Below are 24,103 nucleotides of genomic sequence, written 5' to 3'. Positions count from 1 at the left end.
TTTATTTATTTATTTATTTATTTATTTATTTATTTATTTATTTATTTCCCTCTTTAATTAAATCATCCTTATCTCAACCCATGAGTTGTTCTTTCCTTTACTTCTTCCCCTCCTCATCTGAGGAGGGGGAGTGAGAGAGCGGTTGTGGTGTTCAACTGCCTAGCACGGTAAAACCACCACATTTACTCATGAAAATAACTACCAAAAGTAAAATGGATGAATAAAAGCATGTGGGGGGCTTTCTTCTATCATTAAACTAACGGAACTCTGCGGGAGAATATGCATGGTAAAAATGTAATTGATTTTCATCTCACCATATTTTTCTGATATCATTTTACAGAGATTGAAGCTTAGTTTCAGGGAAATAAATTTTCAGATAGAAATGGCATAAACTGTACAAACCCATTCCTATGATTCCCACCTAAAACAAGCAGTCCCTTTGTTCTGTTAAAGAGGGAGTTTGCAGGATCAACTCATTGGTTGGGAAATAATTGTTAAATGAAAGTTTTCAAGACAAAAAAACAACAACAACAACAAAAACCAAACAAACTGAAATGGGTAGTTGTCCAATTCACATTGTTGAAGAGAATGAAAGAGAAGAGAGAAGTAGCTTTTCTACCGTCTGGTAACGGATCTTGTGGAGGAGTCACAAGAGATTTGTCTGTGGCTGGTTAATTACCCATCCAGACCTCTGGCTTGCTTTGGAGTAGCTGTACTAATGCCTGTTTCCTTTAGGATTAGTGCCAACTGATACTGGTCTTCAGTGGGCCAGAATCCAGTGATCATCTTGGTCACACGCCGTAGCTGTTTTTCTTCCATATTCCAGCATACCTCAAAAGAAAATAGGATAAGAAGGAGGAGTAGGATCCTGTTTTGTTGATTCTAGAACAGATAGAATTTAAAAAGTGGTACGATGATAATAACATTCAGAAATCATCTTTGGGGTCAACAGGCTAGAGGAAGACCTGAAAAATTGGAAAATAGGTGATGGATATGCCAAAAATTCCACATGCCATATTTATCCATAATAAAAGTGGTTCTTACTGGTGCTAAAAAGTGATTTCCTTTTGTCTTGGCTGCTCTAAAATGCTTGTTTTCATAGTATTATCATTTTCCATCTTGCTTGGAAGGTACACCTTCACAGTAATTGCACTGAAATTGCAATAGCATTTTTCTCCCTGATCTGTTAACCTGAAGTTGTAGCTAGTGATGGTAAGACTTATTGCCATTGGGTTTGAAAAATGAGCTTGCCTTGTATCACATATAGCTTGAACAGAATGTTTGCAGTGCTGGTTGAGAACTAGGAAACAGTCCTGCTTCCACAGAAGGGAAATAAAATGTGCAGGAAGATGAGTGCTAAGTGGATAGGATAGAGTGGTTAGATGTGAACTGTAATTCAAATGAACTGCTAGGGTATGTGACTATTAAGCAAGTTTCACTGGGACTAGGACTGGTTCCTAGCCCAAATAGCTGTAGAGCATAAAAAACATTCCAGGAAAGGGAGCAGTGAAGGGCAAAGATGGTTTTTAGGGTGGAATCTGGTACATTCATGAGCAGTATTAAATTACGTATTTCCTTATAATAACAACAGACTGGTTGTGATGGCCCAGAAGTGTTGGTCCAGTCCTGCATTCCTTTCATGGTAAGAAGCTGGTGAAATTTGCATATATATGAAGCTTCCTCACTTTTGTTTCGGGTTGGTTTTTACTACTGTGACTACTGATATGTATTTTGCCCATAGCAAATGCCAACCTAATATTTTTGTCTTCCTTATGTTGTCTTACATTATTTATCTTTCTATACCCGAGTTACAGACTCGTGTGCAGGGAAACAGAAATAGCTGTTATTGTGGAATGTATACATGGTAGGACTTGGTTGAATTTCTGCATTTTTGCAGTATGGTTCTCAGAAATGCTGATAATTAACATTATTGTAACCCTTATGGTGCCTTCTAGCTAAAAAATTGTGATGGCTCTTGGTGCACAAAACATTCATGCTTCTGTGAGGCCACCTCACTCTTATCCTGTAATTGCTCCAGTTTATCAGTGATAAATTAATAGGTAAGTGGAAGGGACGATTTTGAAATATGAATTAGGAAAAATAACTGGTGAAGGGTATCCATTAGTATCACTGGGCTAGAAGAACTCATGCAAAGCAACATAGCTGAGGAGAAACTGCTTTGGGTGAAGATCTATGTTTATAAGCAATGTTTGGAGGGAAAATGCAGACGTATGGGATTGAGATAAGTAAGATCTTTGCTTCACATTAGGGAAATCCTCACCTCTCATAGTGATTCCAGTTTGCCACTTGCTAGAGGTGGATGGGATTATGTGATTTATGGATAAGTTTCTACCATTTATTAATTCACTAATGTCAGATTTATAAAAGGATATGCCGTGTCCTATACATAACCAACAAATGCCCTTTTCATGAGGAAAAGAAATCTGGCCCCTCAAGTTCAGACTTTGCGCATGAGTTTATAAAAATCTTCCTTTTAAATTGTGAATAGACCATGTTTGGTCTTTATTTGGTTGTGTGTGAAAGTGTCAGGATGTATATCAAATAGTAAATACATAGTTTTGTGTGTAATGTCTTTGCTGCATAGATGTTTGTAGTCCTTACTAAGCAATTATGGTCCATGTAATTAATGCTGTGTGTGGTAATAGTGAGCAACAGCCATGAGTGCTTGAACAAATTAAAATAATAAAAAAAGAATCATTCTGTCTTGTATTCTTAGCTCTAATATATGAATAACGACAGGTAACAAAACAAAGATTATACAAAGCAATGAAGTGATGAAGGTAAAAAGAAAACAAAGTGTTAATTGACCTGTTTTGATAGCAGTGATTTTTACAGTTTATCCAAATCAAATATGCTATTACTCTAGAAAGAAAAAGCCACAAAAAATATTACCCATCTAGCTCTGAAAAGAGATTCAACATATATGTTGGTTTAAAATGTGATCTTTGGTAAAAATGAAGATGCTAATAATATTGTAAAAAAGTATTGAAGCAAATGTGAAGTTGGAATGTCAATGATACAAGGTGGTGATACACTAAATGAAAATTTCTTCAACCATATTTGGATGATTTAAAGCAATAGTAGTGATGTGGAAGGAAGAATAAGTCAATATAAACTTCCATGTAAAAATGAAAAAGATATAAGACAGTAGAATTAAATTAAGACCCTGCTAGATAGATTACAATAACTTTTTGAAGTTCCATAGAACATAATGACACTGTCTCAAACTCCCTTATTAGGCAGAACTCTGTTCTTATTAAATAAAGACTGATATAAAGAATAGTGAAAAAGTATACTTCTGCATACCTTTTAAGGATGTTTCCAGGACCCTATTCTACAGCATTTTTTGATTTTAATGAATATAAAGAATATTATCGATCTGGGTGGGACTATTTACTTAAGCAAAGGCCCAGAGTGCTTCCATGTTTGCAGAACTGGAGTCTCTTTCTCTTGTGGAATCTGAAAATAGGAAATATCTCATGCAATTATATGATTATAGCCTTGTCAGTGCAGCTATCATTAAATGTTGTGCAATTAAAACCCATAAATAAACTGCCATGAAGTACTATGTCTCCATAGTCCTGATCAATACAATTTACCTTCTTACTGTGAATTGTAACTAGTAAAAGAGTTGCTAAATTACATTGTCTTTCATTGTACTTTGTCTTTTACAGGAAAAAGTAGAATATGCCTTCCTGATAATTTTTACAGTTGAAACATTTTTGAAGATTATAGCATATGGATTATTATTACACCCCAATGCGTATGTTAGAAATGGATGGAATTTATTGGATTTTGTAATAGTAGTAGTAGGGTAAGTAACTTATATTTCATCATTAAAAGGTTTTAAAATCTTCTTTACAGTAAATTATATATAGGTTTGTTTGGCTGTGTATAAGGGCCTGAGCCTGACATTTATTCTTTCATAGTAAAAACATCAACTGATGTTTTTACTATAAACTGATGTTTTTACATCAACTGATAGGAGTGAAGAATTCAAAACAAAATTGTTAAAGTTTTCAGTGCTGTATTTGGCTGTAGGCTGTATTGCACCATCACCTTTATAGTAAACATTCCCATGGGATTCTGAGTTCTGCCAAACAGTTTGACCAGATGTGTTTACCTTAGTTGTCCTGCAGAATCTTTTCCATCTGATTTTTCCTAGGTAAACTCCTGGTGTCTTTCAGTATGATAGAGGTTTATTCATTTAGGTCCATGCACAGTTAAGTCATTTATTCATTTATACCTACACTGAGGTTACATGGAGTTCATTTATTCACCAAAGACCTCTGGGAGAACCCCTGTGTTCTGAAGTGAAGAATAGTGGTGAGGGGAGTCGTACTAACTGAGTGCTTCATTGACCTTCCTGGAATACGAGGAAAATTGGACACTTCAGTATTTTGGTGTGCTGGACATTAGGCCCCAGATGTATATGAGACTTGCCTGGGGGAGAATATGCATTAATTTTTTTTTTTATTATTATTATTATTATTTTTACCCAGTGCCTCTTGTTGTATCGAGAAACTCTGAAGAGTTTGTTCCACTCCACTGATAAGATGCTGCTCGGGCCTTGTTCAGGTTACAGAAAAGTGGAGAGTGGAATGTCCCACATTCACATTATGCACCAGCTTAGGATATAGGAAACACTGGGGGTGTTTTGTGTCAACAGTTGTGCTAGTTCATTAGAAGATCCTAAGAAGATCCTACCTTCAGCTATCTAGGGAATTAATCTTGAGGCATATATTGTAATTATCTAAATATGGCAGGATAATATTGAAAATGGGATTTTCCAGTATTGTAGGTTTACTAAAAATGTTTACTGAAATGGAGAGCATTATTTTGTAGGTTGGGGCTGGCTAGCAAAGATGACCTTGGCATGCAATATGCCATTCTAACTTCATTTTAAGTTCAGACTGCATCAAGGCTTGCCTGTAATTGAAAAGACCCAGGAGTTCAAGAGTATACTGTTCTAATTCAGCCATTGCATTAAGGAAATAGATGCTAAGTAAAGAAATATGTGGTAAAACACTATTAAATTTGGGGAACTATTATGAATGTGTGAATGCCCAATTTATAATTATTTGTTTCTGAGATAGTAAAAAAAAAAAAAAAAAAAAGTGCTGAGAAGATAGTATTTGGGCCAGTTGCTTGGCATTAAGGCAGTTTTAGTTAAGGACTAAAATTTGTATATAAATAGATTCTTCATTAGGCTAGGTCATTCTCAACAGATTGGCCTCTGTGCCTGAAGGGGAAGCTTGGTGGGCAGGTGCGGAGACTATCACAGACAAAAACTCAATTCTCTTGCCAGGCGTCACTTGAATAGACCTCTTCTCTTTTGTCAAGTGACCATGGAGCTACAGTAACCCTGGAGCAGTCTAATTAACATGACCTCTATCTTTGGCTCTGTCCTAAATACATGATAACTGAAAAATTTTCCATTAACTCATAAAATGTTCAGTGTTGAAAGCTAAATCTAGTTAGGTCAAATACACTGAATCCAGGGAAAATAAAATAAGCAAAGAGGACTACATCTTATCAAATACCTAAAATATCCCACTAAGATTTAAATTATAGCTCAAAACCCAAAAGTTTTGAAGTATAAATTACTACGTACACTGCCATCAGTCTACCTGGAAGACAAGATGGACCCTTCATAACATGTCAGGCACTGACAAAACTGTTTTAAAATAATTAGTTAAAAACCAAACAGAGAAAACAAAACAAACAAACAAACAAAAGCAAACATAAATAAGCAAACAAACATGAGTCCATTTATCTAACAGATACTTAAAATAAAAGCCTAGTGAGAAGTTGATATTCATATATAACCCAAGATGGATATGGTATCACTTCTGGATGTGATTCTATTTGACTAGTTTCAACATGCAATTTCATTAGGTATTTTAATAGCTTTGGAAGAGTTGCTGTTATGTCCATATTCAACATATAAAATGAAATATGCTTCGTGTGCTTTTTCAGCAGAAACTGAAGCAGTCCAAATGGATTAACAGTACCAAAAGAAACCTCTACTGACAAAGGGAAAGCATGCATACAGGCTTTTTCTCCAGCATCAAATTTGGCATCTAAACTTTGATAAACTATACAGGAGAATAACAGTCATTTTTAAGAGTAATAAAGGAGCTTGTTCCATTTCTACCTTAATGGCTTTAGACAATGGATATAAAATGATGGAGCAGTAGATATAGCTGTGAATGTCATGATTTCTCCTGTCTTTGTCATTCTTTTAAACCAATCAGAGTATGAATGACTTTCTGAGCAGTCTACTACTTGCCTGCATTCTTTGTGGCATAATCTCAATGGATTTAAGTGAAAGAATAAGGGCCTAGTAGAAAGCTTTCATAGTGCTTTCATTGTCCCTGTACCCCTTAAATCTTCTGAAAGGACTGACAAGCTGAAAGCAGCTTCTCTTAATTTGGGATTTGATTCAGAAGTCTGTTGAACCAGGTCACCTTTGGAGCATGAACAGTCACTCTGCAGTCATTGAGATGGCTCATTTTCTTAGAAGGGTTCTGTTAAATTATGGGGCTGAAGTAGGACCTGAAATATTAAATGTCTGGATTTCTCTAGGTGTTACAACAGATAGGTTGCTGGAATGGTGTTCACTCTAAGAGTTGTATGATGCTCTTTTTATGGGTTTCATTCAGGAAGAGAATAAGCAGAGTAGAGGTGGGAATGAACCTATACAGGCCAGTTGCTTACTGGAAGAGGAGAAAGTCATCGATATTCTACTTTGGTGTTGTGGTTTGACCTGGCAGGCAGCTAACCACCCCACAGCTGTTCACTCACCCTCTTCCCCCCAGTAGAATGGGGGAGAGATTTGAGGGGAAAAAAAAGTAAAAATCTTGTGGGTTGAGATAAAGAAAGCTTCACAGGACAGAAAAGAAAGAGAAATAATAATAATAATAGTAATAATTTGTACAAAGCAAGTGATGCACAATGCAATTGGTCACCACCTGCTGACTGATGCCCATCCTGTCCCTGAGAAGTGATTCTCTCCCCTCCCCCCCACCCCCCAGTTGAATAATTCTCATCCAAAACTGAGCACCATACCAGCTACTGTGAGGAAAATTAACTCTATCCTAGCTGAAACCATGGCATTTGGTCAAGTTATTAAATATTACATGATTTCTAGCAACTATCCAGCATAACAACATTGTGAACTTTTGTTGATAAGTGCAATTTTGCAAGTACTGGACTCTCTGCAAAGTATTGTTATGGCTTTCCTGGTCCATCCTTGCCATCTAGAAAACTACGCATCTGAAATGCAGGTCCAAACTAAAATAAGCCTAAGATTACTTTGCACTGCAAACAGTTGTATTGGTTTGAAGTTTTTGCTGGAATTGGGAAGGAAAAATAAAACTCTTGTCTCCCAAACTGTTCTAATGAATGATTAGCTCATTTCTGCTGTGGAGAAATACAATATAATAAATGAATCATCTGGGAATATTTTTATACTCAAAGATATTATGAGTAAGAAACAAATATTTTTGGTGTTTTTAAATGTTAGACTCATTTTAAATATTTTTTGTAATTGTTTTTTAATATATGCAGCTTTTGCTGACTGTATTTAGAATATTGAACTGCAGTGTCACTTGGAATTCATATATTTCACCAAAATTAAAACAGATGGTTTCTTGTGGTTATCTGTTTCATCTTCTAAAGAGAAGACTACTTTTCCAAACCTTACAGCTATAAAATGTTATAACAAAGAGAAATGGCAAAGTAGCTTCATTTATTTTAAAATAGCAGAGGGTGTATACAAGCAGATTGCCAATTTACTGGAGACTGTCGTCATTATCTCAAGGGATTAGAAACTTTTGCACTTCATAACTCTTCCTGTCATGATTTAATGCATAAATATACCTCTCATTTTGACAGTTGAATGTCTTTTCAGAATTATCTGTAGTTCAAGTAATTTCCTAATACCTTTGATTGCATGGTAAATGGATGGTGACTTTTCATCTCATTTTCTAGATTATTTAGTGTAATATTGGAACAATTAACCAAAGAAACAGAAGGTGGCAGCCACTCAGGTGGCAAACCTGGTGGTTTTGATGTCAAAGCCCTAAGAGCCTTTCGTGTATTGCGACCTCTCCGGCTTGTATCAGGAGTGCCCAGTAAGCACTTTTCTGTTTAATTCCATTGGAATGAGTGTTGTAACTGATCTGATTATTTAACTTTCAAGTTCCAGACACTAATGTAAATGAGATAATATTAAGTTGATTTTTGTTGTCTGGATATATATATAAAGTGAGATTCAAGATGAATGATACATTGTTTCAGTTTGAACAAAGGATTGTGAATTCTTTCAGTGTGTGATCTTAGTTCAATAAGCAGACAGGGAATACACTTCCCTTTTAGAAGCTTTATATAAAATTGAATTACATGTTTAAATGCAAATACACTAGGAAATATATATATATATATATATATTATTCCAAAATCCTACACATCTGAAAATGTAGGTGGTCCTAAAATAGTTTATAAATTGGTAAGTGTATGCCAAAGCACATTACACATTTCATATTTCCTGCCCCCTCCAATGCACATGAATGCCTTCTGTTTATCTCAATATAACAGATAAATTAGGAAACTTGAAAAGTAGAACAATATTACTTAAAGAAAGCAATTGAATTTTATAGCAATCCTTCCTATTTTCTTTTCATGTGTTATTAATTAGTGAAACTATTTGGGCTGAATAAGGGGTTCATGACTTACAACTCAACTCTTCCCAGTACATTCAAATGAAGAAACCTAACACTGTGTTTATTATTATATCATACTCCGATACATGGAAATGATTGTGATGGTATATTTTTGGCAAAAGAGCTTTACTGAAGAAAGAAACAGTCTTATGAGATGCCAGAAAGGAAGTATTTTGAAATTAAAACGAGCCATATTTTGTTCTTACCAGTACTGTGGCAACCTCAGTAGTCTGGCATTTACTCTTCTACAAGAACAAAATTTGGCTAAATTAAGGAGAAAACACAAGAAAAATGAAATCGTTCTGAAAGTGATGCAAGGGATGAATAACTAAAAAGTAAGATTATTCAAAGTGAAGATATGTTTTCCCAGATAGCTATATGCTATCTCTCCAGACCAAAAATACAGTTCTGCAACTGCCTGTGTACAGTTTCTCTGTACTTGTCACAAAGTTGTGGTTGTAGCACAGGATTTTTTAAGGGTCATATAAAATAAAGCCACATGCTGACTACATGCCTTTTCTTTCAGAAAAAAAAAAAATGGAACAAGCAAACAAAAATCATGTAAATCATTACATTTCAAGCATTGGCTTCAGTAATATTACCTTTATTAAAAGAGGAAATAATTAGGCTTTGACACAAAACTTTAGACTCTTATGAAGTAAATTATGTTGCAGTAACATTTTGTAGTTCTGAGCAGTAGAATTTTTTAAACTGATGGTCTGCATGCCTGTATCATTAATTTCTAATAATGCATAATTATAGAAGTTTTGGTAAGGCAAGACATAGAAATCTGGCTCATATCTTGTATCTTCTTTTCTTTTAGGTTTACAAGTTGTCCTGAACTCCATTATAAAAGCCATGGTTCCCCTGCTCCATATTGCCCTTTTGGTATTGTTTGTAATCATAATCTATGCTATTATAGGATTGGAACTTTTTATTGGAAAAATGCACAAATCTTGTTTTCTTATTGATTCGGGTAAGTCATGAAACTGCAGACTCAAATAAGGGATCAGTTCTGTTCTCTTTCAAGTCTGTGGGATTTCAGTTTGAAATAGAATGGGCCAAAGCACTAAAACTGTTGTAACCCTGATTTTCAGTGATCAGTAATTTTAGGAAAAGTTCCTTAAATTTAAAAAACAACAACAACAACAACAACAAATAAATCACCAACAAAACAAACAAAAAAACAAAGCTAACACTACCTCCACCACCAATGTGCAAAACAGTTCGAGACAAGAACATGCTCTGAATAGTATTTCATGTCTGAAATGTCTAACTGAAATGTCATTATTGAAAATAGTAAGGATGACTATCCACAAGGGACAACGTAATCGTTTTCTGAGCCTTTGATTACTAAAATCTAGCTAGTCCCAGGGAAGAGATACCCTCTTGAGATGACAATCTGGCAGTGTCTCTCCTTCAGAATTTTGGGTGGTGGACAAGAACCTCAACCATTCTGTGATTCTATGATCATCATGAGGGAGAGATTTATCTGATGGCTTTTGTTACCGAAGCAAGGAAGTAAACTATATGTAGGAATTAGTCCAGGATGTGTCCTTGGTGGTACATGTGTTAGTAGGAAAGGAAGAAAGAACAAAGATGATGGAAAAAAACATCAGTATGGTGAGATTCAAAAAAGATATGGTGCATTAGTACAACTGTAAATATGAACGTGCTTTATTTTTTTCCTATTGCTAAATGGCTCGAGCCATGTTATATGTTCAGTTTTGATTAAACTATTTTAAAAGCCCAGATGTGAGAGCAACCAACAGCTCTAAAGTTCCCATGGGCTCACTTTCTCAACATCTGGTATCTGCATTTACCATCTAACTGGACCGATATTTCATCACATAGAATTAATTCAAAAAACTTTGAGAACTTCTGATTTTAACCTTAGATTCTGAAATACCTTTTTTATTATTATTTTTATTTTTATTTTTTATTTTTTATTTTTTTGGTCAATTTTCAGATATACTAGTTGAAGAAGATCCAGCACCTTGTGCGTTCTCAGGGAATGGACGTCAGTGTGTCATGAATGGCACTGAATGTAAGGGTGGATGGGTTGGACCAAATGGAGGCATAACGAACTTCGATAATTTTGCATTTGCAATGTTGACTGTGTTCCAGTGTATAACCATGGAAGGATGGACTGATGTGTTATACTGGGTAAGTAACTTCATAAATCACTGAATTTTGCTTACCTTTAAACAAAATTCAATGCTCAAATGAGAAATAAGCTCTTTTACAATACCACAAGCAAGAAATTTTGGAGAGTTTTACAGGAGAAGAGCTTAGCTGCATACTTCTTGAAGTCACAGTACAATTTTGGATTCCTCAGTGTAGAAAGACATTTTAGAAATGAATTTATTCATTGCTTGTTTGATTTTTTTCCTATTCCGTTTGTATAAATGTAATATCCCATTTATGTCCTTTGGACTAACATTTTTTTGTGCAAGCCTACAGTTTTTAAGCATGTCTTTTCTGATTAATCTTAAGAGCTCTCTTTTTGCGGCATTTCTGCAAAGTATTTTGCAATATTTACATAAATTAGACCAAAACAAGCTCTCAGCTGTCATTGCTTGCCTTGGGGACTGCAAACCATTTGTTAAACATTCAAAAACAACAAATCACAAGAACTGTGAGCCTGCCATTGTCTCCATGGAAGCAGCAAAAGGTATTCAAAATCATAGCTTTGTAAAGCCCCACCTTTAAATGCTACTCTAGCATTAAATATGGAACCTCTGCAATCTTAGAACATAAATAGGCAGCTGGACACAGACTAGAAAATGAGATACTTTTTTTCTGAATTTCACAGATGAGAATGGAGAAAAAACACACAGATTTTTTATATGAATAGGGTCAGGTAGGTCAGGTAGTGTTGATCTGCCTTAACCCTATTCCAATCAAAGGACATTATGTTCCTATGTGAATCTGTAAGCATCTACATATTTGGCATGAATGACTTCTCCAAGGTCATTCAAAAGTCTGTGACAGAACCTGCCTCCCATAGGTGCTGAAAATCACCGAGAGTATTCTGTAATTCTTGGTACTCAGCAGTAAGTCTTTGCAGCAATTAGGACCTTATGGCAACTTTAACAGTTTGAATATTGGAAATTTTCATGAACGAAGAAAACTGAGTGCTAGTAAGGATCATTATTAGAAAGCTGTTGAAAACAGATGAGCTATCTCAAGACATATATTTTTAGAACTGTATTTGCATTATGTTGTTCACAGCAGCTAATGGTTTGGATTGCCCTAAAATTTGTCCAAATGGGGGTTATTTACTAATAGAGAATCTTCTGCGGAGTATTGGATGTAATTAAAGATAAAGCATTACTCAGTGAATGAACATTTGTGGTCATTTGTTGCAAATCAAGGTGAAATATACTGTTGCAAAGAATACAGCACTTATGTTGTTGTCTCAGATGACAATTTGTGATACAAGAATCTGTAATAGAAAGATGTTTTTAAGGTGTTGCCACTGTTAAAAATAATTAAGATGGTAAGATGGCATTCTTTTGGGACTGCAAGGCAAAAAAGTTGACAAAATAGGAATCTATGCTTTCACTGTCAGTTGTCAGGGATATAAAGTTGGCTATAAACGTGCAAGCCTTCAGTAGTAAAGAGCCTAACAATAATGCAGAGCTACACATGGGCTAATTTACTGTTTCTCATGGTGTAGATTTATGCTCTTTGGGTTTTGCTCTCCAACTCTTAATTTTCTGAGAGACTGTGTTAGTGTAGAGTTAGTATGTGCTTTATATGATTTGTGTTCATGATGATGACAGTTATTTTTATCTCTCCTGAGAGGAAAGGGAAGGTTTGCTATGATTGTCTAGTAATAAATAGACATTGTCCATATTTCAAAGCAAAGTATGCTCACATTCTGGTACTTGATAATAACTCTGTCATCATTTTTTTCAAATAAAATTAAGAATAAAAGTAATGAAGTTTACTGTATTTGGACTATGGTTGTTAAAAAAAGATATAGAAAGTATTTAAGCCGAGTGGCCTATTAAATTTTCCTGTGAGAATTAATGAGCTAATTGATCATATGTATCCTAAGATTTTTTTTAAAGTCTCCATTGACAATACAAAGACCCTATAACATGAAAATAGGATGCTGTGAAAGTTGTCATGCTCAGACAATTTCAAAATCAAAGCATAAGAAAAATTGAAATTCAAAAAAATGAAAACTGCACGTTATTTTGTTTGTTTCTCCATAATGACTTCCCAAAGCCAAAGTTATTTACAGGTACATATATCTCAGTTTTAATTTTATTACAAATGATACTGGGGTTGTTAGAAAGAGAAGCAACGAAATGTTTGATCTCGTGAAATACAATCAAAGCCAGATATTCAGATAGCTTTGGAATCTGTCTTAACTGTTGTTTTATATAATTAATTTATAGATCTAGGTTCCTTCTATCTGCATATTACTGAATTGTGCAATGTCAAGCTGAAATTATTTGTTGCAGACAGAAGAAATTACCATTTACATGTTTTATTTTTTATTCTCACCACTTGATTAACCTGATTTAGCTGTTATTAGCAAAAAATTCAAAAATATTTAGTTTTAATCACAAAATGGAAACAGGATTACACTAGCCTGTGATAAAAATGTCCAAACAGTTTAAGGAAAGCACTACTGATATAGGTGTACATGTTTTAGAGGTTAGTTTTTGCTTAGAAATCTATTGATTTCTAAGAGCCAGACTGAATGAGTTTTATACAAAACATAAACACAATAAAAACAAAACCACAAATATTAGAAACTGCACAAAATTCTGATTTCCACTTGTTCACTGTGTGAACTGTAAAATTAACTATGTAGGCTTATCTTGCTAGCAGGTGTAAGCTGAGTGGGTGAAATATGTGCAATATTTTGCATCATGTTATGTGGCATTCCGTTAGCAAAAATGACAGCTGAAAATGACAGCTTCCAGTAACACTCACTCGCACAGCTCGTTATCACCTGGTTAACAACAGTAAACTCTGCTTAAAAATTCCCCACGCATCGATAGTGATTTTTCTCTTATGCATATTTATTATAGAATGAGGGTTTGATCCTGCTACTGCTAGGCATCCTTCCCATCGGGGTGAGTCACCTGGACATCCTGCTGCTCACCAGTTTTCCATCTGACTCCTATTATTTTTGCAGTTTTTTTGGCCACTTAGTTTTCTTTAGCTTATGTGCGACCCGCTGGCTGGCATATATTACCTACTTCATCCACTAAAACCATGACTTCTTAGTGCCAAATGCTAGACTAACTGTAAAGGTTAAGGGATAGTGTCCTTGTTTACACCAGCCACTGCAGCATACGTGTTCCCAAAGTGTGTAATGTGTTTGTGGCTGCACATCTGTACATCTTCTCCATTTGCTCTCCAGCTCTAGCTAAGGTTTACACTATTGGCTTTGGATCCCCGTGCAGTCCTTGTTATTGGAAAAGTGGCAGCTTCTGTCTGCACAATGCTATAATGCTCACGTTCTAAAGCTGAGAGCATAGTATTCTTTGCCCCAGTTTCAATTTATGTCAGTAAGCACTCAAGAATTACAAAATCCAAGTCTGCATTTGCATAACTGGCTCAAAACTTTTTTTGCACGTCTTTGGAGCATCCAGATTTTTAGTCTATTAATGGCAAACATGTTTTGTAAAGTGCTTTTTTGTTTTTAGCTCTTTCACTTGATACATAGGAATACACATAATGAGCAGCGGTACTTGCCAGTACAACCCCCAATTTTCCTGTCAATACCAAAATTTACGTTTAATTCTGTGATCTTCATGTTGTTACCATAGCGAAGGTAGGTGAGTTACTACACTTCAATAATCTACACTGATACTACTGTAAATTGAACTAAAGCAGGGCATGGACTCTGTGAAACAAACTACTTTGTGTGGTAGGTTGCCAGCACAGGTCATTCAATCATGGAGCAACTGCGTTAGCAACTACTGAGCTTTAGTAAGTCAACCTTATAGACAGGATTGGAATAGCTAGCTCAAATATTAACAGCTCATCAGTGCTCTGACACATAGCTAGCACCATTCAGACTGACCTAGAGATTTTTGGGACTGAAGCCTGGACACTGTGTAAACTGAAATTGCTGAATAATAGTACGTCTTATTATTATTATTATTATTTTGCGTATTAATACAAGTACTGATATTTTAACAAGCTATTCTCTCACTGTTTCATGTTTAAAATGTACAATTCATTAACTGAATATCTAAGCATTCTAAAATATATCTAAAACTTTGATCAGGTTTAAGGAAAGGGATGCCAGGGTAGTTTTTTAACATGACCTTTACTAACATGTCAACTTTTAGAAACTATATCCTTTACTAATGTTTGACAATAACATCAAATAATACTTCATAATTCCTTTGCTTTTATAACAAAAATAAGTGTGCACTTAATTTCTGAAGGAAGAAACAGTTTTCTAAGTTTTATATTCCCTAACATCCTCCTTGAAGCATACTGGGACATTTGAAGAAAACCAATTGTTTTTGCAGTACGGTCTGTTTAGGCTGCACTGCACTTTTGCATATGTCTAGTGTTCAGATGTCTACATGGCCATTGCACTAATGTAACTGGGAGTAACATATCTTGAGACAGAAAAAAAAATCAGTATTTCTTTAAATATATTTCCATTATATTTGTACAATCAGGCAATCTTCTAATCATGTCACTTTTTATAATGTTCCTAGTTCAAGAATCTTAGAGGATAGCTTACTGAGAGGTATTATAAGAGGATATAACATACTTGAGACCAACTGGTGTACAACCAAAGATTTTTCCTGAACAGAACAAAATATCTTGTAAATATATCTCACAACAGAATCCCTTGGTTCTGGCACAAAATGTATTATATTATAAACAAAAAGTCGCAATGTGTTTGAAGGATTATCAAAACTGTCATCTGAGTGGTGAGAAGGAATCTGTTAAAAAAATAAAAAATAGAATTTTGGCCAACTGTCTAGTAAGCAATGACACTCTAGAACTTTGAATTGGATAATCTAATAAACCATTGGGAAAAAACTACATAGGGTGATTGAAATCATACTAGTTACGTTACTGCTGCAGATAAGGAAGGCACATAATTGCATCCAAACAATACTTGGCAGTGACAAATTTCAGCTTAGTATAAGAAGTCAAAGGATTCTTGACAGCTTTTTGTCCTTTGTACGTCAGTTGCAAATATTTGGCAAGAAAAATCTTTAAAAAAATAAAAATGATTTCACTCTTTTATTTGCCTTAAATTTACTAAGCTTAATGCTGTTTACTAGCTTAATGCTGTTTTCCTAGCATCGTTCAGCACCACTCACAAGTCATCTAAGGGAGACTCTTCAGTAAAACAAGGCAGTTCTTCCCCAAAGACATTGATGTGCTGGCTGCACAGTGCTCCCGGCATTTGATGACTAACTACATAGCCAGAAATTTAACACATGATATCCAGCTGGAGAGAGAACGGTAGAAATTTTGGAGGACAGTATTAATATACTGCACAAATCACACTTAAGAGCCAAGGATGGCAGGCAGAATTTTTTTTAATTTGTGTGTTAATCACTTGAATCCAATTTCCTGTCAAAATCTAGCTTAACACTTTTTCCCCTTGCTCTGCCTTTTTAGGTAATGATTTGGATTACTTGATCGTGTCATTTAGGTCTAAGAAATCTCAGAATCAAGCAATTTTAGATAGCAAAGAAATGTGGCTTAAATAACAAGTAAGTTAGAAACCTCAGAAAGAAAATAGAATGATCAAATTCAGACCTACAAACAGAGATACCAAGCCAGGGAATATGCGTATTAATAAGTTTGAATTAGCATTAAAAGGGATGATCATATAATTTTTCTCAAATGAACAGCTTATCACAACCCACCTGAGGAGGATTTTAAACTACCTCACATGGAAATATCGTTCCCATGCATTGATCCTGATTTACTTTGACAAGACATCTAGTATCTCAGTCTTAGCTGACTGCTGACCAGTACTGCAGTCAAAGCATGGAACTAATTTCTTGTCACACTTCATTGCAAATACTCAAAAGAACATATTTCTTCTCCCCAGACAGTTTAAATTAAACAGAGAGAACTGGATTGGAAGTAGGCTTTACTTTAGGTAGTGCTGAGGACTCCACTGATTGAGGCTACAGTTTCCTCAAAAGAATTGTTACCAGAAGCAAAAAATCACTTTCAAACAATCCTAGTTCCCAGACTGTCCCAGGATAACAGTTGAGTTGATAAATTCAGATCTACCGTGAGTATTATTTATTTGTTCATATGTTCTCTACATTAATAATTAAAGTAACAATTGCACATAATTAATCCAAATAATACATGCTATTATGCTTACTTTTTTTTTTTTTTTTTTTTTTTTTTTTTTTTCACTCAGCATACAGGAAAATGTTAAATAGGTGCAATTATTTTATCATGTTTTATGGACTAAATGTTGCTGGCATAGCAGATTTGAAAATAAGAAAGATATTTAGTACCTACCTCCAAAGTAGACACCACTACTCTGTGCATTTTAATACATTGCATCTTAAAATTGAAAAATAAATGCAGTCTTCATCACATTCATTCATTCATTCATTCAAAAAACAAAGCTAAACAAAAAAGCATGTTTTTTATCCCTTAGGTTTAACAAAATACATCAGTAGATAGGTTTTACAAAATTATGTGAAATTAGTCTGGGCAGTATGGATAAATATATAGAAGCAGTAATAGCAGTAATGAATTTTGTTAATCTTAAACTAATATACTGCAACCAATGAAGGAATCAAATCCTTCTGTTTTGCTGTACCTGGAAAATAAGGATTTTGTTAAACCTGGTAGAATCATAGTTTTATTTCCAATGATCCAATAGGAAAACTTCTCTGGATTGCTAAAATGGAGAGAGGCAGTACTCTCCATTTTGTTATGGTGATGTGAATCTGCTCTGCCACCAACAGAGTCTGCTGCCAGAGTGTTTCAACTTGGGATAGCTACCTGAAAAAGAAGTAATTTCTTGGCAAACAATCACATTTGACGTCTAGGGTTTTTCTTTTCTTCTTCCTAGTCAAAGACAGTAAGCTGATTAATGAAATACCATCAACAGTAATTAGCTAGAATAGTATTAGGTGCTGAATGAAAAAAAAAGACTCACATCTAAACTTATTTCTAATCAATATTAGAAAAAATAGTTCTGAGCAATTAGCTTTGAATAATAGATGCTTTACGTGACTACCTAACCTATACACTTCAATAGCTAACAACAGATAAAATTAACAAAAGGTAGAACCTGAGATCTGTTCAGACAGATCAAAGCAAATCAATGCAAAAGAAGACATGCCTTACAAGTTGTGGTTTAACTTGAAAGGGTCACCTATGTGAGTACTGTAGGTTAACTTTATAGAATAGTTTATATACAGAAGATGGAGGCCAAATTTAGAGGTGATAAAGTAATTATGAGGCTGCCTGGGTGCTGTAACAACTTTTTGTCTCTCCAGGAGATAGATTTCTTTTTAGCCTGCCTTAATGCCCAAGCCATGGAATTCTGATTTCCAGTTCTTGGGCTGAGATGCTTAACAGAGCAGTGGTATCTGATTTCACACCCCACCAGAGCATCACTCAGCATGTTTCTGTGTCAGTGGTGTAACAAAGCTGAGTCTGTCCAACCAGGAGAATGTCAGGGAAAACTATGCTTTAATAGCAGAACCCAGGGAAGATTGAAGATAAAATTACATGCTTTCACAAGCCAGCCTGGAGGCTGCTATGCTTTGAGCACAGCCTGTTTTAAGTCAGCTTTAAGTTAACTCCACTTCAGCCAAGAATATCCCAGGACACAACCTTTGAAGCTAGTAGGCTTTGAAAAGCTGTCTGGTGTGATCTAAAATGAGTAGAATAAATAGTTTGTGATATGAGATTTGTGAACCTACAGTGTATGCTTCAGAGAAGGCAGGATTAGTCCCATTTCAGAAAGCACTCATTTATGAGGTATTTTTACACCCTTCAAGAGACTCAATAATTTTTAAGACGATTAGATTCTAGGTTCTAGGTAACAATAAATAAACACACTGATTCTGTCCATTAGAATGTTATAAAAGGAGAAAAGTAAAATTGGAAACTAAGATACTTAAATTAAATGAGTTTGAAACATAATTGAAAATAATTCAAAATATCTTCATATTTCAGAGAAGTATGTTTTTAATAGTATAAATGCAGAATTAGAGGCATTACTGCACAGCTTTATCATTATCCCCCAGTTAGGGCTTAGATTAATCAATACATATAAAAAGCTTGCCACATTTTTTGGTAAACTAGTGAAAGCTTTTCAGGAAATTAAGGCCTTGATTGCATATGGGGATTTTACTTATAATTACCACAGATAGGGGTAGATGAGACATTTTAATGATTTCTAATTTGTTTTAGATTGTGGTGTGCCATCTGCTGCTATGTAATGGTTTTATCTATGCTGCAAATTTGGCATGCTCCTGGTATCACTTCAGAAACTTTGTCCCTGAATATCTACACTGCATTGTATGACAGCTGACTCCAACTACAGCACAACTAACAAGATAATTCACCCCCAGTGGCCAGATGAGGCAGTGTCAGATTGTACCAGGTTTGTCCCATCAGATCAGGATAATTCTTCAAGACTTTGTAGGCATATACTCACAGATATATGCATATGAATGTAGAGTAATATATATATATAATATTTAATCCTCTACCAATTTGACTTGCACAGAGTAACTTGTCTCCAGATCTGGTAGTATCAAGAGATCAAGTATCAAGATGGTTCCTTTTACGGGGACTTCAGAGCAGTTAGTTCCTGTGTCACCGTGAAAGGGATAGGAAGAGCTTCAGAGTTTAGTTCAAATATTATTTTCAAAGCTGTTCAAACATCCAACATAAGAACTCTAATGTAGTGTCTGTATGAAAATGTCAGTCAGGATGTAGCCAAAAAAAACAACTCTGGTAAAAAAAAAAAAAAAAAAAAAAAAAAAAAAAAAAAAGGCATTTTTAAACAGTTATCTAACTGAATAGTAATGCATCTACCATTACAGTGAAATGTAATTAAGTGATAAGAAAAACACTCTGTCTTTCATATCATCCTTCATCCTGTCTGTCGTCTGGGTGATGTGATGGACAAACTAATTAGAGCTGAAATTGAAACATTATGTCTAGATCTGGAAAATGGTACAAAGAAGGGCAGAAAAAATGACACTTGGCAAGTGTCTTTGTGATAGGTGTTACAGATGCTAAAAGCTTAATGGCTTCAAAAAGAGATGGGACAAGTCCATTGAGAGCCACTAGGTTTGAATCCTGCTCTAGATTGCTGCGTCCCTGAGCCACAGAGAGTTGGGGTCTTGCAAGCCTTTTTGCTGAAGATTTGAGATCTGATAGCACCTGGATTTCCTGGTGCCCTTTTAGCATTATTTAGGGGCTTTTATGTTTCTTAGTTGCAACTTCCAATAGGTCTGGAATCTGTGTCTTTTAACTTCTATATCTGGACTTTGTGTGAGAATTTAATATCAATGCTTTCAATTGAAAAAAAAAAAAATCATTTCTGAGGATGGAGATTTTTTTTGTGCTTATATATTACCAAAGCTCTGCCTCCATCATTAGTTGGAGGACAAGCTGACTCTTCTAATCTTTCTTTAATTGAAAATTATGGAAAATGCCACTTGACATGCATGAAATGAGCAGTAAAGTTTTCCAAATGGAAAGGACTTCTTTACATGCTTTCATCTCTGGTATTAATGCAATCAGAAATATTACTTCATGAATAGAAATTACAGTCCATTACTTAAAGAGAGTTTAATTGTCTCTAGATTTAAATGGTAAAATTGTGTAGAAGCAGTTTCATGCTCTTGATTTTAGGAATTAGTACCAAGCTGTTCTACTGGAATAAAGGTTCCTGACTAAGAAATGCTTTTGGATTAGTTCAGCATCTGCCCAAACCAAAACATTTCTTCTGATGCTGGTTAACTGCAGTTTCCAAGTTTCTTATCACAGGGCCTTAGTCCTAGATAGATTAGCCTGAAATATTGGGTTTAAAATCAAACTGCATAAATGAGAAGGATTTCTTTTCATATATTGCTGTAAAGTGAATGAAGGAAATGCAGATCACAGCTGTCTGTGCTAATAGAGCCTTTATGACAGACCATGGAATTTCAGCTTTGCATCTGGGTTACTAAGCTAGCACAATGCCTGGCTTCTTGGATACGTCCTCCTGAGCAAAAAGAGTGTATCAGGTTGGGTTGCAGTGATTCCCAGAGCACTTCTTTTCCTCAGATCTTTTGTTTTTCTTAAAGTGAAATTGCAAGTTCAGGTTTTTCAAAATGATTTTTAGCAGGAAAACATTGACATCAACAGCAGTTGAATTTATGCCCTCACTCTGAACTCTGGTGACTTGCAAAATACTGTTTGCAAATGCTATAGTTAAGTTGGATGCAAAATGCATTTGTGAGTGTTTGAAGTTCAGACAAAATATTGGCTCTTACACACTATTGTTAGAAACCCTCTTTGCCTGATCTGTATCATATGAATCATTTCTATGAAGGAAACTGAATTCTGAAGTAATAAAATAATTACTAAGTATGCAATTAAAAAAAATAATAACTGAGTACATCTTATTCCTAAACTTTAAGGCCAGATGCTTACAATTGAAAGAAGGTGCAAAGGACAACACAGACTGGAACAAAGAGGAAATTCAGTATCAGAAGTAGAGCATTTTTGAAAATACTTAGCTCTCTTTTGTTGCTAAGACTTCTCAAAGGAGGGGACTTGCACTGAGGAAACAGGCATGGATGATAAATTTTCAATCCCCTTAGCTTAGGTGCCTGCCATGCTAAGTATTGCTAAAAGTACTGCACAGAAAAGTATTGCACAGGAGATTAAGGTGAAGTAGGTCAGTGTAATGGCAGCATTATGAAAGACTTTATTTCCCACATGACTAAGCTGTAGCAGAACTGGACCATGGAAACTTGAAATCTTTTAAAATTGAAAACAAAGATTTCAATTTTATTGAAATCAAAGATTTCAAAAAAGCCTTTCAGAATGGCTGTAACTCTTCTCCATTTTATTTTCTCTAAAATATTGTTTTATTGAAATTAAAAGGAAAAAAATCCAAATCTAATATATAATTTGCATTTTTAAGTCTTTTTTTTACATACACTATCAAGTAAGTGATTGTATATTACTCTTTTGGTAACTTTGGAAGTTCCAGTTAGTTAGTATAAAATGGCATTATTGCAGATCGCCACTGAAGAAAAGTGCTTATGGGCCTTAACCTGCAAAGACTTAATGCGTGTACTTACACCTACCTATCCATTGGAGTGCCTTGCAGAAACGTAGACTACGACAAATTTTTAAAAGATAGAGAAAAAAAAAAAAGCAAAGTACAGCTTGAAAACCTTTTCTTCCCATGCTTAATATGGGATTGTGTCCATTCCAACAGAGATGTTAATGACATGATTTAAAATGGACTGTCTATAGAGCTCAAAGCCTAATCGCAAGTTTCAGATGTGACAGACAGACATACGACAGCATTCACAAAGAGAAAAAAGGTTTCCCCAAAAATCGGTATACATTGCCATATCTAGTCCTGAATGCTCTTCGATTTTGTTTTTGTCTGTGATTTTTTATGGCTAAAAAGCATCTCAAGAAGAATGTAATGCAAACCTGTCAGTATAAACAAAAAAGCCAGAATAATTCTTCTCTCATAAGAGAAATTTCAAGAAGTTCCACGTCAGAACTGCTTTTTTATAACTTAATGAAATGTGTTTCTGCACCTGAATGATACAGACAATAACCATTTCCCTGTGTTTTAAAGTATCTTTTATTTTCTGAACAGTTCTTTTTAGTTTTCCCTGGATATGTTTCTTGAATCCATCTCATAGGATTGCTAAAAATAACAATGGAAAAGGTCTTTGTAGAAAAATTTGTGTGTTCCTATAAATAGTGTGACTGAAGTTCAGTAACTTCAACCTTATTGTTTCTGGAATATTTCCATGTTTTTGCTATGTTTTAAAATTTGATTTCAGGTTTTCATTTTCATAAAAGTTTTTTCAAGTATCTGACTGCATCCATCTGTAGTATTTCAGGGAAAAAGTATTGAAATTCACTTTTGAAAAAAAAAAAATAATATTGCTTGTCCTGCTGAGGTACATGTTACTATTTACTTTCTCAAAGGATCATCCATGTAGCTAGGATATATATAAACTAATAATCCTAGTATTTCAATGCACTTTGTAAACATCATTTAACTTAGTGAGACCTGAAATTTACTATTTTAGGTGTTAAAGAATAGAAATGTTATAGTGCTCTATTTGTATGTTTGACAGTATTTTTGATCTGAAGGCTAGGTTCACTCAGTACTTTCTACTACAATATGTATTAGGACTGCAAATTGATGTGGCCAGTGCCTTTTTTCTTACATTATTCTTCCTTGATAATTGCTGCAGGAATGCATAGAATGCTGTCTCATCTGAATGATTAAATTCTGTTTCTCTGACTCTTCATTGCTATTACTATAGTGATCTACTCTATAAGATCATCTTATTTCTTGCAGATGAATGATGCTATGGGATTTGAATTGCCATGGGTGTATTTTGTCAGTCTCGTCATCTTTGGGTCATTTTTCGTACTAAATCTTGTTCTTGGTGTATTGAGCGGGTAAGCATACACCTTTTTCATCATGAAGGCAGAGTCCTGAATTCAGTTGCCATGAACACACAGGTTATCTTATACAGGTGAGACTTCAGTTGCAATGACATTTTTTAAGTTAAATTTCTATTTTTTTCCTCTTCTAATTTAGAACAGAAGGAGTTTTCTGTAGCTTTCATAAAAACTACCAAATAAAAAATCAGAATTCAGACATACTAGTATATATTCATGTCCATATTTGTGGCAAAAGTATAAGAAGAACTAAAAATTCTCCCGCACTTATTTAAATATTTTAATTCAGCTTCTGAGGCAACACATTTGCAATATAATTTGGGTAAGTAAATAAATTAAACAAAAGTTTCTTGCTTTTAAGAGCTGAATAAGCCCAAAACTTTCGGTGTTAACACCTACGTGATCTGGCAGCTGCAAAAAGGACTCTGCTATTTAATGAATGACTGAATCATAACTTATTTCCTTGCATTTTACAGGTAAATGATGCAATAGGATGTGAATGGCCATGGATCTATTTTGTTAGTCTTATCATCCTTGGCTCATTTTTCGTACTTAACCTGGTTCTTGGTGTACTTAGTGGGTAAGCAGTTGAGTTAACATTGTGTATGCTACTGCTACTTGTAAGACGGCCTCTGCATTTACTCAAGCTTCTCAGCAATGGCTTTTTTGCATGCACTTGAGATTTTTATGTC

General features: G+C 34.8%; 1 protein-coding gene across 21 annotated transcripts in view; it reads left to right on the top strand.

The window, feature by feature from the left end:
* Positions 1 to 24,103, top strand: part of CACNA1D (calcium voltage-gated channel subunit alpha1 D) — a 188,172-nt gene that overhangs the window by 59,745 nt on the left and 104,324 nt on the right. For 18 of the 21 annotated variants that reach the window (XM_035337848.1, XM_035337847.1, XM_035337846.1 and 15 more), the window contains exons 4-8: positions 3,696 to 3,835; positions 8,017 to 8,159; positions 9,571 to 9,723; positions 10,717 to 10,913; positions 23,888 to 23,991. In XM_035337848.1, the coding sequence (XP_035193739.1) occupies positions 3,696 to 3,835; positions 8,017 to 8,159; positions 9,571 to 9,723; positions 10,717 to 10,913; positions 23,888 to 23,991 (737 nt within the window). Of the gene's footprint in view, positions 1 to 3,695; positions 3,836 to 8,016; positions 8,160 to 9,570; positions 9,724 to 10,716; positions 10,914 to 23,304; positions 23,409 to 23,887; positions 23,992 to 24,103 lie in introns of all 21 variants that reach the window. The other 3 variants (XM_035337858.1, XM_035337845.1, XM_035337864.1) reach the window with 1 other exon arrangement.

Source organism: Oxyura jamaicensis, chromosome 12, assembly GCF_011077185.1.
Source record: "Oxyura jamaicensis isolate SHBP4307 breed ruddy duck chromosome 12, BPBGC_Ojam_1.0, whole genome shotgun sequence".
NCBI classification, from domain to species: domain Eukaryota; kingdom Metazoa; phylum Chordata; class Aves; order Anseriformes; family Anatidae; genus Oxyura; species Oxyura jamaicensis.
This window is presented reverse-complemented; position numbering and strand designations above follow the sequence as displayed.